The sequence below is a fragment of the Thermobia domestica genome, chromosome 10 (genome assembly GCF_964235325.1).
Source record: "Thermobia domestica chromosome 10, izTheDome1.hap1.1, whole genome shotgun sequence".
NCBI classification, from domain to species: Eukaryota; Metazoa; Arthropoda; class Insecta; order Zygentoma; family Lepismatidae; genus Thermobia; species Thermobia domestica.
The window spans coordinates 154,244,947-154,264,316 of NC_137463.1; the positions used below are offsets into that span (position 1 = coordinate 154,244,947).

The 19,370-nt window shown below is 36.0% G+C and overlaps 1 protein-coding gene across 3 annotated transcripts in view; it reads right to left on the bottom strand.

Annotated features, from left to right (window-relative positions):
- LOC145662782 (inositol polyphosphate-4-phosphatase type I A) overlaps window positions 1–19,370 on the bottom strand; it is a 422,451-nt gene that overhangs the window by 100,595 nt on the left and 302,486 nt on the right. For all 3 annotated transcript variants that reach the window (XM_081728656.1, XM_081728655.1, XM_081728657.1), the window contains 2 exons: window positions 16,336–16,519; window positions 7,199–7,289 (listed from right to left, as the gene is read on the bottom strand). In XM_081728656.1, coding sequence (XP_081584782.1) covers window positions 7,199–7,289; window positions 16,336–16,519 — 275 coding nt within the window. The remainder of the gene's footprint in view (window positions 1–7,198; window positions 7,290–16,335; window positions 16,520–19,370) is intronic.

A 19,370-nucleotide genomic window follows, 5' to 3' on the forward strand; every position in this document is an offset into this window, starting at 1 on the left:
TATCGGTCTGCAGAAAAACATTTTCCACAAGCAATGCACTTAATGCGAGGTCACCCATCATGTGCGCACGGAAGGCTCTTGCTACGGACTTGCCACTTAACATATGTACAACCGAATTTTCTCCATAAAGCTCATGCAAGATTTCACGTAAGCCTGAACCATCCATCAGGGAACCAATTGCTCCTAGAAGGTTCATCAGAGTATAAAATGAGCCCAACAGGAGAACCGTATCCTTAATACTGGTGTTATGTGCTCTGTCATGCAGGATACGTGAAGCTTTCCAAAACAGTGGTTGGTCTAAGGTGATGATTGGTGTAACTTTATATTTTCTCGCAAGATTATTCAGGTACACTGAAGTGGAATAGATGCATGACATATCAGATGGATGGATGTCAATAATCTGTAAGCAGAGAACAGTGGATTTCCCTGAATGATGAAGAGATGGATCTGCGTGAATGGCCTGCATCATTCCTGACCAGTTTGGTATGCGTGACGGAAAGTGCCAGGAAAGTTTCCATAAAATATCCAGGGAGCTTTTGTTCGGTGATGGTGCTGTTACCAGTTCACAGTTGACCTTTTTAAGAATAGCCCTGGCTTCAGTGTATGCGTGAATGGGGACACTGGCAAGGGACTTCACATCAGCATTAGAGACGGGCTTCCGAAGAATGGTTCGACTGGTAGTAGTGGATGGAGTAATGGCCGCCAACATTTCCGTACTATGGAATGTGCCTAAACCACTGAGCGTTTGGAGATTATGGTCTACATTATCCGCTGCAAAGAGAAGAGTCTGGTCTGCTGGCATTTCGATCACACGATTACCAAATGTACTTACAGCACAGCGTTCAAGCCGCTGCACTTCCGTGTATGAAGAGCAAAATCCCAGGTGATGCAGCGTGTCAATCAGGTGTTTCGATCAATAGTGGTGGTGCAGCTGCACAGCAACACCTAACTGCAGAGGAGCTAACATATCTTTTGGTCTGGGTGCTTGCATCAAACACTGGCCAATCGATGCTATTTTGGTTTCATTGTCCTTTCCGGCAAAAAGTATGGCATAGAATAGTTTAAGGCTAGGTGGAATGTACTGAAGGAATTCCTGAATGGTCAAGTCGCTGGGTGAAGGATATGTATCACTTCCAGTTTGTAGTTTGGATTTTATGTCGCTTTTGATCAGTCGAGCTACGGTTTCTATTATTCTATTTTTTTCCTTTTCTTCATCATACTCTCGTGATAAATCACGATATGCCCGTAGAATGTGATTGGCAGTTTCTCAAAGTGTAATGAAGTCGTTTTTTCCACTGTCACTAGAAATTATAATTTTTTCACCGAAGTACTCCATTAGTTGACGCTTCATGTGCCGTCTGTCATATGCAATGTGATCAGTCCCTACAAGAAATGTGCCCAGTTTTGTAACAAGTTCTCCCACAGTTGCATACCATCGTGCTCTTCCAAATAACTACAGATGCGCTGAAATGCTCGGATTCTCTCATCATTTGTAGGTCGGCCAGCCCGGAATTTTTTTGACGCTGACTGATTGTCGGTGCAGTATTGTTGAGGAATTGCTTTACCAGTTCGAAAGTTGATACTACATGATCTGTGATAGACACAATCTCCTGCATGAAGATCAGATAAGAAGTACTCAATTCGACCTCGGATAGTTTGTGACCCGGTATCGTTTCGTTCATTGCAACACTTTAAAATGCTGTGTGGCAATGCTTGTGTTTTCACTCGCACATTTTCTGATTTCAACACGTGACGGTCATCAAATAAGACAGGCGTTCCGCAAAACAGGCAGTCACTGTTGCTGTTGAAAGACCCATCCGACGAGCGAGTAACTAGTTTTTGAATCGGCGATGACGTTTTTTTCTTTCTAGGGCAATCGCAATATTTTTTTTATCAATGTAACGTTTGCGACAAGAGACATGAACCACCATACTTGTAGCGGCGAGAATGTTACTACCGCGAGCCTTACTGGCATTGTTCACTCCTTCAGCTCCGTTTTCTTGAAGTGTGATGAGGTTATCGTCAGGATCTAGGCTTCTGCAGATGATACACAAAGTGTAAGGGAATCAGCCATGGTTCTTCAGTGCCTAGGTTCATGCAAGACTATAATATGTAGAAAAGCTTATGGAACCCCATTTCCAACGACGTATCGTTTGTACTCCCTATACCCAACGATTATCAGGGTTGCCAGAGCCCAAGAAAGGTAAAAGTACAGATTTTCCCAATTTGTTCAAGGTTTCTTCTTCTTTTTCTACAGGTTGGGCACAGGGGGCACAAACGATACGTCGTTGGCAAGGGGTTCCATAAGCTTTCCAACGCGGTATGCTTCATGTCTCTGTGACAATTAGGGAGGATACTAGATCTAAGAAACAGAAGTTAGACCACAGTAAAAAATATACAGAGTGACCTTTCTTTCTCCGCGGTTCCGAATTTTTATCTCCCTTACTGTTGAACCTACGTCCTTCATTTTTTAATATTATTGTTACCAATGTCTGGTCTACGCGTAAGAATTTTTCTGCCGGAGAATAAGGACGTGCAGTGTTGCCAGGGTCCAAGAAATATTAATTAAAAAACAAAAATCGACTTTCTTCTTCTTCTTCTTCTACGGGTTGGACATGATGGGTACAAAAGTCACTTCGTTGCAATTTGTGGTCTATGAGCGTTCCAACGAGGTATCATTCATGTCTCTGTGTCAATTAAGAGGGCTACTAGAGCCTCCAACGTAAAGGTCTACGATTTTTTCGAAAAACTATGGTCCGCCATTTTGAAACCGTTTTTGGGGGTGTTCCCGTGGTCCGATTTTGTCGGATTTTGAATGTTATTCAGTAGTAATTCCTGAATCGAAAACTGTTTAAAAAGCTTGTGTTGCAATTTTGCCCAGGTTGAGGGTAAAATTGCTCTAGATTTCCTGATCTAAAAGGAAATTTGTACATTATAGATATGATCTCCTTTCGATCTATAGGGATGGAATTTTTAGAAACTGTGCAATACATACTTTCTTATTTTTAATTAAAATTTTATTTACCATACAAGGTGCCCGTTTTGAGACCACGTCATGTCGGATACTTTCGAACAACGTTGGGCGATAAAGTTCTGCACAAAGCTCGCCAAAAACGCCGCAGAAATTCACGAGCTGCGGCAGAAAAGTCACCGTTACCTAGCTGCTGCATTACGACTGTGTGCCCAGCCAATCGTCTCTGTGCGTCCGTGAGTTGCTGGCAAAGCATAACGCGGCAACGATACCCTACTGTCCCAACCTCGCTTCTTTTTGTTCCCCAAGAGCAGGGAAGAATTCAAAGACAGCTTTAAGGAGATTCTTGTCAAGGTCTTCGAAGTGTGTCCCGGGAGAGTCTGTGGAAAAATTATGTAGATGGACAGTACTTTGACGAATATTAATCCTTTGTACAGATCTTAATAAGTTTTTTTATTTAAAGTATATATATATATATATATTGTATTTTTATTGTATTTCACATCTCCATCTTAAACGACTTCTGACATTCAGCACTTTCAAAATAAAGAAAAGAAAGAAAAATCTGAATGTAGAAACAGTCCTTTGGGAGCGGGATTTTTTGAAACGCTGAAACATGTTCCCTTATTTTTAATTGAGAGCCTACATGTCAAATTCCATACCTACACACTTAGCGAATCTTTAGATTCGTTACTTTCTGAATAAAGAAAGAAATTTTAATATTATAAGAATTTCCTCCCTAGAAGGGAATTTTCTAAAATACTGAAATACGTATTTCTTTGTTTTTAATAAAGGGTCTATATACAGAGTTTCGTCTTTTAAATTCAAAATTCACGAAATATTCAAGTCTTGGCCAAAATTTACATCCGCCTTTAAACCTGTTTAGGATACAAATTTTAATAAACCTTTCTAATGATATTTCATGATTTCCTGACAAAAGGAGTATTCAAAATTTCAGCGCACTCAACATGAAATTAAATAGCAATCACGCGAAAAATGTTTCCACAGCATATCATCTCTTGTTTCGGAGATACGTTGAATGACCTTCACCCCCGCCTGATTTATCACAATGCGATTTTTTCCTATGGCGTTATGCGTTATTTGCAGGATATGGTCTACACCTACGGACTTCACACTATAAGTGAATCTTTTTTATTATTATTATTATAAAGATTAGTTATTTTTATTTTTTATTTTTTCGAATCCTTTGCATGCAATCATTTTCTGCAAAATTCACTATGATGATTCACATCCCAAGGAAGGAGTTGTTTTTCAATTCTCAATTTTAGACACAAAATTTAAAATACTCATAAAAGATTAATCGAACAGTTCTAGGGGTTATGTGTCAGGCAGCTGAAGGGCTACAAGCAGAACGATGAGGACTACGCTGAAAACTTTGTGTCACTCTGCTATACATCGAACTTGGAATTTTATCATATCCCTTTGATTAAAATGCACATCTAAGGGGAAAGGAGGGATATCCGGCGATTCCGAAGTCTCTTCTAAGGAGGAGGGGAAAAGGGGGAAGTCCTATAATATTTTTCTCAATACATAAAAACAGGGTGCAAAATTTCAGTCAGACGCACTCGTCAATCCAAAAATGATGGTCGCCAGTATCTCACGTATAAATTATGAGAGCCCCCCCCCCCCATTATTGTTATTTATTTATTTTTTATCACTGACATCGTGACGGATTGGTTGCTCTATTTTAGGCATTGGGATGTCCTCAGCTATTCTAGATTCAAATAGCGGGAAACAATCTCTTGCGTTGAAGCGCCGGGAGGCAAACCATTTCGACTGAGGGTGGGAAAGGAGGGGCGAATTACAACGTTGTGAAGACTTCACATTTCGTGTTTTCTCTCACTCAGTGACAATTTTCGTGCAAAACAGAAACTGTACAGCCCTGTGAGTTAGGTTGAAATTATTCCTACTGGACACTGATCGCCAGTTTTAAACTTCCAATCGCCAATGGCGACCGAAAATTTTGCGCCCTGCATAAAAATGATATCGGCGTTCTCTCTCACCATCACAGGAAAATGTTTGATTTATTTCAAATGAATTTTTGAAACTAGCACTTGTAAAGAGCTGGGTTTTCATTTCATTTCAATTCAAATACCATCCTAAGGGAGAGAAAAAGAATTCAATTGTACCTTTCAAATATTTTACACAGACTCTTATGAATATTTTGGAAAAAGCAGACACTGTACATTGCCTGGAAGTTCATATATAACATGGGTCACATGTAAAGAGCATGTTTTTACATAGAAACATGCAGTTTTACGTGAAAAACTGCCTCTTCACTACGTATTATATGTACATGTACAAGTCATGTTAAACATGTAACTATGGGATTTTCAAAACATGAGTTAAACCGGGCTGTATACAGCTTGGACTATACATAGCATGTGCCCCATGGCCTGAACTACACATGTTTTAGATGACGTACATTCAGATACATATATGACATTCTTCAGGTGTAATTACTTCTTGTCATTCATTTTATACTGCCTGTATTGACAACATGTAAAGGCATGTTCCCGGTAAATGATACAATGGTTAAAGTATGACAATTACAGGTGGTATATAGCATGTTCTCAAAGACGAACAGGTCTTTTCGATCTCATATGGATATGAGTTGTAAACGTGCACTGTATATGGCTTGTGTTGACAACCTGGATATGTTCCCAGTAAGCAGTACAAAGGATGAAGGAAGACATTTACACGTGCTATACATAGCATGTTACTAAAGAGAGAAAGGTCATTTCCATCCAGAGCGTTCTCCTATCGAGAAGAGTTGCAAACATGTACTGTACATTGCCTATGTTTGTAACTTGGAAAGGGAGATTACAGTATGAGAGGGGGGAGGGGAGGGGAGACTACTACTTGTATGCAAGAAACTTTGGTAACGCCTGTACCTATTGATACAAATGCCTGTAACTATTGAAGATATCTGCCTGTGACTATAGTGTAGTTTACAGGTTTCTGTAAAATTTGATTCTGTACTGCGACAATACTAGTTGGTACATCAATGCGGGACTGGAGCCGCCAGCCCCCTACTAATCTCCTGTTTAACATGTAAAAACATGATTTATATTAATGAAATTCACGATGATATTAATACTAGAACGGTTGAGTGTCAGAGTAGCCTAACTACTAACAGCAATAAAGTAGAACATATTATCAATATGTAAACAAACACTTATGCTTTATCAAGATCGAATTATTTTTACGTAAGTTATAATGAAAAATTACTCTTAATGTATACCTATGTATGAGTGATCTTGTAACACGGAGTGAACTGTATCCGTTTGCTCTTGATTCAAATAACGGTTATTTCCGTAGACTGAAGAAGTTCCATTAAAATTAGGTAAGTTTCGCGAGACTTCTCTTGGGACAGACAAATTCACAAATGCCAACCGAATCGAATGGTAGACCATTAACTTTTGAATATTAAATTGAAATTTTACGTTCATATTTATTTTACTAATTTCACCATTCCAAACCAAATTCTGTGAATAAGAGCAAACAGTTAGTGATTAAATGAAGATGGAGAGTGAAAGTAGACTTACACATGTATGTATGTCTATACTTGGTATGACCAAAAATAAGCAGAAAGAGAACACGGCTTTGTTATTTAGTCTATTCTGGTCTTCTCTTGTTAAAACTGAAGGAATAACACTGTAAAACAGTGTACGTGCGTTTCCTGAACATCATACAAGTAAAAATAGGGCATTCAATACGACAAAACTCACTGTGACTTATTTAACTGAAACGTGTATGTTACATATTTATTTGAAATATCCATATAAAATATCATATCTGAAAAGTTATTCAACGTGAAAAAGATCGTATATTTTCTCTCCTTTTCAGGATCATTGTTTCTGACTCCCTCCAAATACAACTTTAAAAGCTTTCAACTTTCGCAATAAAGGGGCTCAAAATATTGAATCGAATTTTTGCGAGAAAAATGGTCGGGAGAAGCTATTAATGTTTTCAGACAAAACCCTTGTATGTACCTATACATACATCCAAGTTTGAACAAAATCGATTAATCCCACTTTTCCGATTTTGCGCAATGAGAATTGAGGTTCGAAACGTGAGGGATTAATGCATCTTGAGTGTATCTACATACTACCCACTTGTCGTCCCAAGATTCATCTGGGGCCATTTCTCTATACTTATCCACCCATGTTCTTTGTTTAAAATCACGAATTCTTCAGTATTTACCTGTATCGCATCATGAGCCATGGAAATTTTGCTTGGTCCTTGATAAATAGATGGTGATTTCGTAGGACTTCCTTTTAGATGTTGAAGAAGCCTAATGAAAAACAAAAGAATCATTGTAATACCATAAGAAATAGTACTTCAGGAAGAAATATTTTATTAAAAATTAAACATGCACTGACTTAGAAAAATACACTGAGCCAATTTCTCGACATATACAACTCTTGCTGATTGGAATGGTATAAGAATTTTGAGCTCTCGATTTTGCATCACACATGAACTTACGAACTATCGGTGATTACTGTGAGACGAAGTCACAAAAGAAGCACTCGCAACATTTTACTAACGCCTTCTGTGTGTGATACTTTTCGATGAGCAAGAATTCAATAGAAATTTCATGATGAGATAAAATATAGCAAAATAACAACTGAATAATTAAAACAATAATTAACAATAGTACCTACGCAGGCAATAAATTTGGTATTGCAGGATTAGAAGGTATTACACCCAAATATATTTGGTCTAGGAATTAATTCGTGCGGTTGGTACGCACACATTGAAGCTGTAGTACAAACACAAAATACATAAATACCTTAAGAAAAATATTGTCCATCGCTAGCCACCACTTTCGCCCATCTGTCAGGCAATGTACGGATTCCGTGGCGAAAGAAGTCCTCATCCTTGGAAGCGATCCAGTCAGAGACCCATGTTTCGATATCTTCTGAAGAAGTAAACCGCTGTCCAATCAAATCGTTGTTCATGCAATCGAACAAGTAGTAGTCCGAAGGAGCAACGTCTGGTGAATACGGCGGGTGGGGTAAAACTTCCCATCCGACATTTTCTAAATAGGTTTTGACCGGTTTTGCGACATGTGGGCGAGCGTTATCATGTTGAACAATAAGTTTATCATGTCTGTTCTCCCATTCTGGTCGTGTTCTGGCCAGAGCTTGCTTCAAACACATTAATTGTCGTCGACAACGTTCTCCATTCATAGTTTCACCCGGTTGCAGCAGCTCATAGTACACCACACCTTTCATATCCCACCATATGCACAGCATAACCTTTGCACAGTGAATATCTCGTTTTGGTTGTGATGGACCTGGTTCACCTGGTTTCACCCAGGCCTTTCTTCGTTTAGGGTTCTCGTAATGGATCCACTTCTCATCACCCGTAATAATTCGATGCAGAAACCCCTTTCTGCTCTGTCGTTGAAGCAGCAATTCGCAAATGGTTTTTCGTTTTTCAACGTCTCTGTCTTTCAATTCATGTGGAACCCAATGTGACATCTTTTGAATCATTCCCATGGCTTTCAAGCGTTTGGAGACTGTTGTTTGATCAACGCCTAATGCTGCTGCAAGTTGTTCCTGCGTTTGACACGAATCCTGCTCGAGCAATGCTGTCAATTCTTCGTCTTGAAATTTTTTTGGCTGTCCAGCTCGCTCTTGGTCTGCCAAGCCGAAATCACCACTTCTAAACCGTGCAAACCACTTCTGACACGTTCGCTCAGCTAGAGCATGGTCACCATACACTTCCACCAAAATACGATGACTTTCAGTCGCACTTTTCTGCATGTTAAAGTAATGCAGCAGGACACCCCGCAAAAACACTTTATCAGGCACAAATTGCGCCATGTTCACTTAACTACAAACTGGTGTTGTTGACGCTTTAATCCACTGCCCTATACTACGAACGATACGCGATGACAGGGGTTTGCAACACATGTGTGGATACACGGAACTGTGGGACGCTCCGTTCGTTGCGCCATCTCTTGTCCACCCGCACGAATTAATTCCTAGACCAAATAAAAATTCCTTCGTTCAAATTTTTATATCCAATCACACAGAAACAAACTGATAATTTATTGGAAAAAAAATCGTTTTCAGACATTTTAACCATAACAGACGCTATTGCGGAAAATAAAGGAATGGAAACGAAATAACATTACACAATTACGTAGACTGAAATTACACAGAACTAATATCGATTCAACTACTAAAAATTCATAAGAGGTGTAGGATAAAACAGATCATACAATTTTCCAGAGCTATTTTACAAAATACATTAGGAGCATTATACTAGAAGTCATTTAGAGTACTAGAACTAAGGTCAAAGTCTATTTCGATAATAAAAATATTGGCGTTTATAAGCAATGGTAAAATTAACAAAATCTTAATTTTACTACAGTAAATGATGATGAAAGCATGCTTGCTTCAAAAGTATCGAACTTTAGTCTTCAGAGTTGCCTCTAGTGAAACAGAAAATGCATCCGTCTGCTGGATAGAGGGTAAGAAATTATTAATAAACTAAAAGTTCTGAAAGGACACACATCCAGATAATGTCGAGAATAATTAGTATACATGGTAACTATTGCAATGTGAAGTGACAATTAAGGGATAGTATCCTAATTAGCACTATTAAACTGGAAGCAAACTTATATAGAGAAGATTCATGAACTACGAATCCCAGGACAGGAGAAAAAGATGTAATAAAAATGTCGAGAATAAGTGAAATGTATAACTGTGAAGTGACAATTGATTGATAGTTAATTACGATTTCAGGGAAAAAGTAATAAGTAAAATCTGTATAGATAGGACAAATGATCTAAAAAATCTAGGGAAAAATTTAAAAATGCAATAAATCGTCGAGACTGCTAATAAGCATTGCATTCCTTTATAGATTATGAAAATCCTAACAGGAAATAATATTAAAATTTTATGGAATTTGTTAGTTAATTTATACGTTCAGGTCTTGAATTTTAACGGAGAAAAAAACTGATTATCGGCTTCAATATTCTGCCAAATATATAGAACAAAAATATTCATATTAAACTTATTAGGTATGCCGTACACGAAACAGAAAAGCACTTCTTTTTCTGTGATTTTGCAGATGGATGAAATATCAGCCAGAAGCCCATGCTGAAGTTAAAAATATGCAACCGATTCTGAGACTCTAAAACAGACCAAGCCTATGTACGCGAGATATGAATCACAGTGAGTTAACTGTGTGTCGGATCAAGCGTTACTGTCTGTAGCTTCTTCAGTGTTAGCGATTTAATGTATGACGCACAACTTTGATCTATAATGTAAATTATTAACTAACTGGAGTGGAATGTTCTAGTGATAGGACTTTGGCTAACTTCGGTAGGCAGAAGCTGTCCTTCTTTTTCTTTGATTTTGGAACATTAGAATTGTGCTGAGAAAAAAGGTGCGAGTAGAGTTTGCGATTAGATTTCATTTTTATTATCGGTCTTTTGCCTTTCGAACCCCCCGGAAACATTCTGTCTACCTTGGACGGAAAGTATTAGTTTATTTTCGAAACATGATTATCGAACAACTTATCCTTTGTTTTTATTGTTGTCTTTGACTCACTGGTGTATTAAAAAAAAAAAAAAAAAAAAAAAACTAATTTGTGCTTTTGTAATTAAGATTTTGTTTCCTTTTTAATACCATTTTTTTCCGTTTATATGTGTGTAATTATCCAAATGTAGTGCTGAAAAATCCTTTCTTTAAGTGAAGCATATTCGATTGAATTAGCTGACACATGGAGAAGAACACCTTATTAATTTGCACTAAGACGCGAGTATGTCCTACAAAAACAAAGGAAACGTAGTCGCATTACTTTTTGTCCCAGATTACAGAACACTGATAAAGCGAACCTGATCGAGCTAACACATATTTAAAGCCAATTATGAAACTAGGTGTGTACCGAGACACAGGATTGAAGAAACACATGATCGCATTAAGGTTATTATTTCAATGCAGTATATTTCTGGATTTTTTTTTGGGGGGGGGTGTTTTTTAGGTGCGTTTTACTCAAAACTGGTGTCTTTTTGAACTGGAGAAAATTATAACAACCCTGGAGAGCACAAAAGAATAATTTCACAATCATTAACTTTCATTAATTATCTGATTCTTTTAGCCTTAAAGGCGTAAGCGTGTGATGTTTAACAGCAACAAATAATAAAATAAATAATTAAATAACTAAATAAATAAATAAAATAAGAGCCTCCCTTCCCCAGAGAAAGGAAAGAAAAACATTAGAGGAAGAAAGGTAAAAACTTAATTCCCGGAAATCTATACAGCAGATGCTTTCGAATTCATTTCCTTGCTATCGTGTATCTGTGATGGGTCCTGAAGACCTTACTAGAACTAACTAATTAGGAAACTAACCACGTAATACGAAGAGTGGGGATGATTCTGTGTACAGGATGTAAAAAAATTACAAAAAGAAAGATTTCATGATACATCAAGTACAACTCTATCCATTACGACTCTGGAACTCACTAAAAGAATAATTAACACTTCTGATCAGAGTATATGTACTTATTTATTAAAAACTAAAACACAGTGTAACGGCTTCGACAACTTAACGTTATTTTCATCAGATACTAACTATAAAGAGATATCTTCAGAGCATAGAAATTTATACTAAAAGTGAAAACACTAAAATTCATTGTTTGTATGGGAAGCCACCTGAGTCGTACTTTCCCGGGCGTCATCTGTCGGCCAACTGCCCTGACAGAAGGAAGCACAAAGGATAAGGAAAGAAAAAAGTGACAAACTAATGAACTGGACAAGGGGACTGTTAATACATGAGCTATGGGATAAATTATTACAACAAACTGAAGAAAAAGAGCAAGACTAGACAGATTTACATGTAATCTATATCCATACATTTAATATTATATATAGTTATATATAGTTTTATAAATTGTTATATTTTATTATTGTTATGTATTTTTATGTTGTTATATTTATAATCAGTTGTATTTAGTATAGTCTGTTACTTTTAAATTATATCTAATAGGCATCAAAGGAAAATTAAAAGAAACTGTTTAAGGCAATTGGTCAAGTGTAAACAACAGGGGTGTTACAGATGTTTGAAAAAAGATAAACACAGGTGGGAGAGTAATTAAGTCACGATAGTTGGCCAACATATGACCCCGGGGAAGTACGACTCAGGTGGCTTCCCATACAAACAATGAATTTTAGTATTTTTAGTTTTAATATACCTAGGTATATCTCTGTGCTCTGAACATATATCTTTGAGTTAGTGTCTGATCAAGATAACGTTAAGTTGTCGAAATCGTTATACTGTGTTTTAGTTTTTAATAAATAAGTGTATATACTCTGGTCAGAAGTGTTAATTATTCCTTCACCGAGTACAAGATTTGGAACCCATTATAATAAATTTAAGTCTGAGACTCAGACAGCAACAAACTGTCTGGATGATAGTGACAGCACGATGAGACAGCCGACAGACATTTAGCCGTTTTGGTAGAATAAAATTTAACAATTAGTTACTTGAACTGGTTAAGTAACAGGTACTCACTCTGAATCCAAAAATCACTAATTAACTTATTTACATAATTTCGAACATTTTTGCTGCTTTCCTTAGTAATGTTACTTCTAGTTGCTTCTCTTTCCTTCTTTGTTCATCCCCAATGAGGATTTTCCTGAAATATGTTAAGAACCCAGGATCATCCGGAAACCCTTTAAATTTGTACTATCACAGTGGATCCTCGTACATCTCAGTATAGAAATCTGATTTGGAATATTAACACAGGAAAATAAGTTCTTTCAGTGTTCAGTTCATCTAGCTGAACGTATAAAAGTGTTGTTTATAAACAGAGTTCATGACAGATACAACTAATTTAACGGATTTCCGGACGATTCTGTGTTCTTCAAATATTTCAGGAAAATCCTTATCGGGGAATAAACAAGTAAGAAAAGTGAACCAACCAGAGGTAACGTTACTAACGAAGGCCTCAGAGAGGACCGAAATTAGTTGATCATCTTTCGGATACAAGGTGAGTACCTGTCACTTAATTTAAGATATGTATTCTATAACGTCTATTAGCAAATAATTTAACTGGTATTTATATTTCTAGCATCCACCGTGACTATTTTAAATATTATTGTAATAAGGTTTTTCACACTTATGAATAACGCTGCCAATTCATCTTCCACAACGATAGGTAGATAAAGAACAAAATTAGAAAGAGAAGTTCGCAATCCGGCAATAATTTGTTAAGTGTCGCGTATCATTGGCTACTTCTCACACAACTTCTCATCTGAAAAGCCCTGGATAAGAGTACTCCAAAAGCAGCCGACCTAACAAAGAAATCACAAAAATTTTGGGAAATATCTTTATTTCTCAACTTCTTCTTCTTCTTCTTCTTCTTCTTCTTCTTATTATTATTATTATTATTATTATTATTATTATTATTATTATTATTATTATTATTATTATTATTATTATTTAAATTAATTAACTAAAGGTCGATACACTTTTCCTAGCGATGTTCAATAGCTTCGTACTTTGTTTATAATGTGAAACGCTGTCTCCTCAAAACAGCCATTAACTGCAGACTTTACCTGTTCATTGTTGGCAAATTTTTCACCATCGAGCTGTTTTTCAAGTTTGGAATGAGAAAATAATCCGTGGAGGCTAAGTCTGACGAATAGGGTGCGTGTGGATGCAATTCGAACTTTAACTCATTGATTTTGGCCATCGCGATAACGAACGTGTGAACTGGTGCATTGTCTTCATGAATCAACAATTTCTTTTTCGCCAAATGCAGCTGTTTTCTCTTCATTTCATCACTCAAACGATGCAACAAATTTGCACAATACTTATCATTGACTGTTTTTTTCCTTTTGAAGGTAATTAATGAAAATTATCCCACGCGCATCCCAAAAAACTGACGCCATGACCTTGCCACAAATTGAAATAGTCTTCACCTTCTTTGGAGCCGATTCTTCCCTTTCAGTCAAATGTTTTAGCTGTTCCTTTGTCTCAGGTGTGAAGTAATGGACCCATGTTTCATTCATGGTTATGAATCGACGCAGAAACTGTGAAACATCATCACGACACTGCTTTTATTCCATTGTGAGCAAATGTGGGACCCGTCTAGCGCACAGCTTTCTCACGTCCAAATTTTCAGTCAATATGAAATGAAATATTTTTTCAAATGCTTACCATGTCTGCTAACTCGCGCACTTTCAGTTGATGATCATTGTGAATTTTATTCACCATATTTGGCGTGGTCACATTATTTGGTCGACTACTGTGGGGTTCGTCCTGCAGCTCATATGGCCTCACTTCAACTCTGATACCCAATATTTTACTGTTGTAAACAAAACTGCAGACTTCCCCAGAGTAGAACCTAGCTCAGCTTTGGTTGGACTCAGACCTTTCAAATGAAAGCATTATATCACATTACGATGACTCTTTCTTTTTCCATGTTTACAAATTCACTGAGAGCGTTCACTATCGATGCTGGCCTCTTCAAACTTAAGCTTTATAAGGTTAATACTTTCGACCATAGTAACGTTTTCAAACAACGACCGCCATCTATATGTCACGTTGGGTACTTCCTGGATTACTCATGTATATTAGTTCTTCCTTTGCTTCTTGCTCTCTGTTTTTGTTTTGATCATCATTTGTGTCTCCTAATTTATCCGAAAGTAACCAAAACATCAATCTTTTTTACTATTTCATTCCAGGTTTTTTTAAAAGTAGACAATGTCGTTAGTCTAAGAACTTTTCCAATACAATTTGCATGGTTACCCCACGACTTTATTTATTTTTAATGTATACTCTACATATGATTTCCATATAATATTCTTTCTTCCAATTTCTAACTGAATCTTCTCTGACATTTTTGTAAAACATTAATCTTACAAAATTTTAACTGACGATCTACTGTCCTCAGGCATGTATTTTTCATTGTTCTATATATGCTCTCAAGTTGAAATTTCCATTCCAGAATGTTCTGTTTGAGTTTATTTTCTTGTTTCTGTACACGGTTTCACTAGTTCTCTTGTTTTCTCAATTTTATTTTTTTAAGACTTGGCATTTGGTACACTTTTTTTTTTAAAAAAAAAAAAATACATATATACGAGATTAAAGAAAAACTCCAAGTAAAATTATTATTATCATAAAAAAAGTTTTAATGAGTCAGCAATACATTTGGAGGAAAGAAATCGAAATGATTTTAAATATAATGTTTAGTTTAATTCAACGTTACGTAATCGTGTTTAAGTAAGAGTAATTGCTTAGTTTGTGTTGTGTGTTCACAAGCACTATGTGCGTAAAAAAGTGTGTGTATCACCGTTAGGAACGACAGATAATAATAGATCCTATTTGCTAGTTAACAACGTATTTTGCTACATATACAGTACATGAATAACTTAAACTTTTTTCCAGCAAATCAAAAACTGTCAATTTGGCAACGAACAACATAATTTTTTCCATCACAAAGGTTCTTTTGTTATTCTATTTTATCAAAAAGTATGCAAAACAATTTATCTCGATGTTCAGCTCGATGTGATCTATCGATCGATAGGCTATATATAATTAATCATACGACATACTGTCGTCTTGCTAGTGTCGCAATTCAGAACTTAATGAGATTATCTTTCAGTATCAGTTTAATTTCAGTAAGTGGCATAGGTCTCGTAAAATGAACTATTTTAAATTTTGAAAGAAATTAGTCTTCCTCTATTTTCTCGAAAACTATGCATGTCATTTTGTTTCATCCCATGCATGTTAGCTTGATGAGAACTACCGATTGATGTATGTCTGATTTCTGTACATTCTTTTTCCTTGTTAAACCATATTGTAGAATTAATGAATTATTGAAAATATCACTTACAGTACTGTACAAAACAACTACTACTTCTTGCAAATGCATTTTATTTCTAAGGATTATCAACGCAATACGACCAGTGCTTGTGCATATAAAGAAACACTGACATCGACAGGGAGAATTCGGATTACTGTAGTAAATAAAATAAATGATTCATTATCTTGAGTACACTCAATATAACTCAACAAGTGGAATGTTAATATTTTCGTTAAAAATGAAGAAAAAGAACAGTCGCAGTGGCCTCTTCTGAACACTCCAAACGACAGATGTCCTTACGCATCTGAAATCATTGCTCGCAGCAAGATTGTACCTAATTTGTACGATCACTACATTTAACTAATGTAAATTCGAATTTTGTGCTTCCTATAAGATGTAAAGGTCATACTTTTACATCTTTATAAGTGAATTTCTCACACGAGTACTGTTACAAAATTATTTCGAATTACTCACGCATACTACTGACACGTAGTTTGCCTCTAATACTTACTTTATAAGGCCACCATTTTTAACTTTGTGCGTATGTGCAGTAAATGCCCCAACAGTGACGATATCATAAAATCCACTTTTTCGAAGTGTGTCATTTTGAACCCATATTCTTTGTAAATGTAGATTAACAGGAACAAATTCGAAGTTTCTATCGTTTTTCTTAGCACTTGGCTTAAAAAAAGCACCTGAAATAGAATGCAATTCATTAACATTTACTTCAAACATAATAACTTTTACAATATACACTAGGTCCACTGTTTTTCTATACAGAGGGTCTTTTAGTCTGTACACTCAGCTCTATAGTACAATTAAAGGTTCCGCTTTTCAATATATGGTTAAACGTTTCATCTCCATTCAAAAAAGGTTGTACAAAACTGCATTCCACTCGTGATTCGGCAGCCGCAAATTTTCAGTGTAACAAACTCTAATTTGGGACATTCTGCTTTACAAGTTCGAAATGAGTCATATTGCAGTACAAACAACCCTAAACTTTGCTGTTTAAACGACGAAGGGTCAGTTGATCGCATAACAGCTACCAGATAATTCAAGAAATTTCGATCAGATCAGAAGAACTTTGTGGGTTAAATACAGTGGAGACCCGCCAATCCGAACTAATTGGGCCCGAACCCTGTTCGGATTAGAAGGAATAACAGTAAAATCGCGGTTTGAAGCGGGTGAATGGGTCTATTGTGTTGTAATACATAGCGTATAGTATTTCACAACACGTTTTTTGACTACAGTATATGTACTGTACTGGAAAAATATTTTGGAAAAACTGGATGCTTTTATTTTTCCACGTACAGTACGTACAGTAGTTACAAATCTTTCCGCCAGGGACATTATTATCTTTGCATAGTTCACTCTGCAACGGTCGGCAGTTTGTCATCTGTTGTCATTTTTTTAGTTATTAATTTACTAAAACTGCGTATTTTCGCCACAAAAATAAATAAATAAAATTTTCCTCCCGGGCCTGTTCGAATTAATCGGAAGTTTGGATTAAACGTGTTCGGATTACTGGGACTCCACTGTACTTCGAAAACCGTGGAATTCAAGGAGTATGTTACGTTATAGAGGCAAATCCGACGACTGGAGCCCTGAAGTAATCATCCGAGCTAGGTATTTAACAGTCTAGTTGGTTCACCATCTTTACGATCTCAGCAAGTGCTTTCGGAGCTGATGAATTGTATCTCACGATCAAAGAACACTGACACTAAATGTTTTTGTAAGAGGAAGTTTCGAGTTGTATTACTGTGAACTTGGCATAGATAACTCGAGGTCTTACAAACTAAGCAAGAACGCATTTCTATATTTAGATCAGCACAAAGAGGCATTGTGATCGAAAAATCAGAACAGGCATTATGGGAATTAGAAACACATTCATATGTTGTTATGCGTTTAAAAGTTACAAGTTCAAATTCAATTCTTTCCCAGTCAAGGGACTTCACATTCTAAGGCGGGTATTCGATAGAGATAGCATTTATCCTTATTTAATAAATTTAAACAGATTCTAAAGTTAGGGGGCAAATATTTGAATATTTTTGTATTTAGGGAATTAAGAAAGTACGTGAACGTGTTTACATACTGTCATACCTACTGCACACACAGAATTGGTCATCGTGTCTGAATGGAAACCGTGCCCTTAAAATGAATACCTGGAAATGCTGGAGTAATTACTGTTGGTTCACTCTTGAAATAAAGTAATGTCTTGGTAAATTACAGTAAGTTTGACGATTCTGGATTACTACCTATTTTCAAAATACCAAATATCAGGAGAAATTTGGTACAAAACGTTAGCAGTGAGGGAAGTTCACTGTCGACAGGCAGAGATAGTTGCGCTGAAGGGTGAAGGTTATAACTTTATTAAAAAAAAAAAAAAAAAAAAAAAAAAAAAATAAGATTTGTACGAGAAAGTTCTGCTTGGTTAAATCAATTCAAAATCGAATGGCAATAAAAGATGAAGTAAAGACTGAAGTCTGGGAATATATTTAACAATGCTCTTTTGCTCTGGGATGGACGTTTGACACTAGTGTTCCCTTTTAATGAATGGAGACCAGAGATAAGTTTTCGTTAACATCTTCATTTCACCTGGTTATACTACATGCACACAGATGTCTTTGTATGTACAAATCTCGAGTTAATTCTTGTTCATACAATGTGGAACTAAAAAATCAAATTGAAATCTTCTATGTCAGTTCAAATTTCAAGTGATATCAGAAACGGTAAATAAGTGTTATGACTCTTATCGAACTCTTTGATACATCACTTGCTGTATTTAAATCATTGTGTACAATAATTTAGTTTTAATGTATTCTAATGCTTTCACCCTTGAAAACAAAATCTTATAAAGCTTACAAAATCTGAGGCAACTTATGAATTACAACTAAGTAATAGTGTTGTAATAGTTGTAAGTAACAGTGTTACCAACTCGGTATGTACTTTTTTATTTTTAGATAGCACAACGTCATGTTACTACGTATGAAAGAGGACTGCATAATGGTGAACAAAAACATATATCCAATACGTGATTGATTGTTACATTTTTTCATGTACAGATATCAAAATACGTAAGAAAAAATAAATACATGTAGTTTCTGATTAAAGTAGTTTCAAACAGTACTACAGTAATCTCAAGAATAAAAATATGTATACTGACTCAGTCTTGTCAGAATATAGCATTTATCTTCAACAATTTTGTAAAGATTATTCCGAACGAACCGGTTTCCAAATTAAAACACAACATACCTCATATCAAAATATTTCAAAACAAATCACAAAATATTACAGTAAATTAAAAAAAAAAAGAAAAAGAAAAAGAAAGAAGTAACCATGCCAGAGGGGAGAATGAAGTGAAAATCATTAAAATGAATTTCGTTTATGAGTTCTCTGAGTAATCTTGTGGTTAGCATACCGAATTTCTACTTGGAAGGTTAAAACCATTTTTGAAAACATTGGAGACCAGTAGAAAACTTCATACGTATGTGTGATACCGTCACATGCTAACATCAAACAAATATTATCAAAGTAATATCTTTGCTG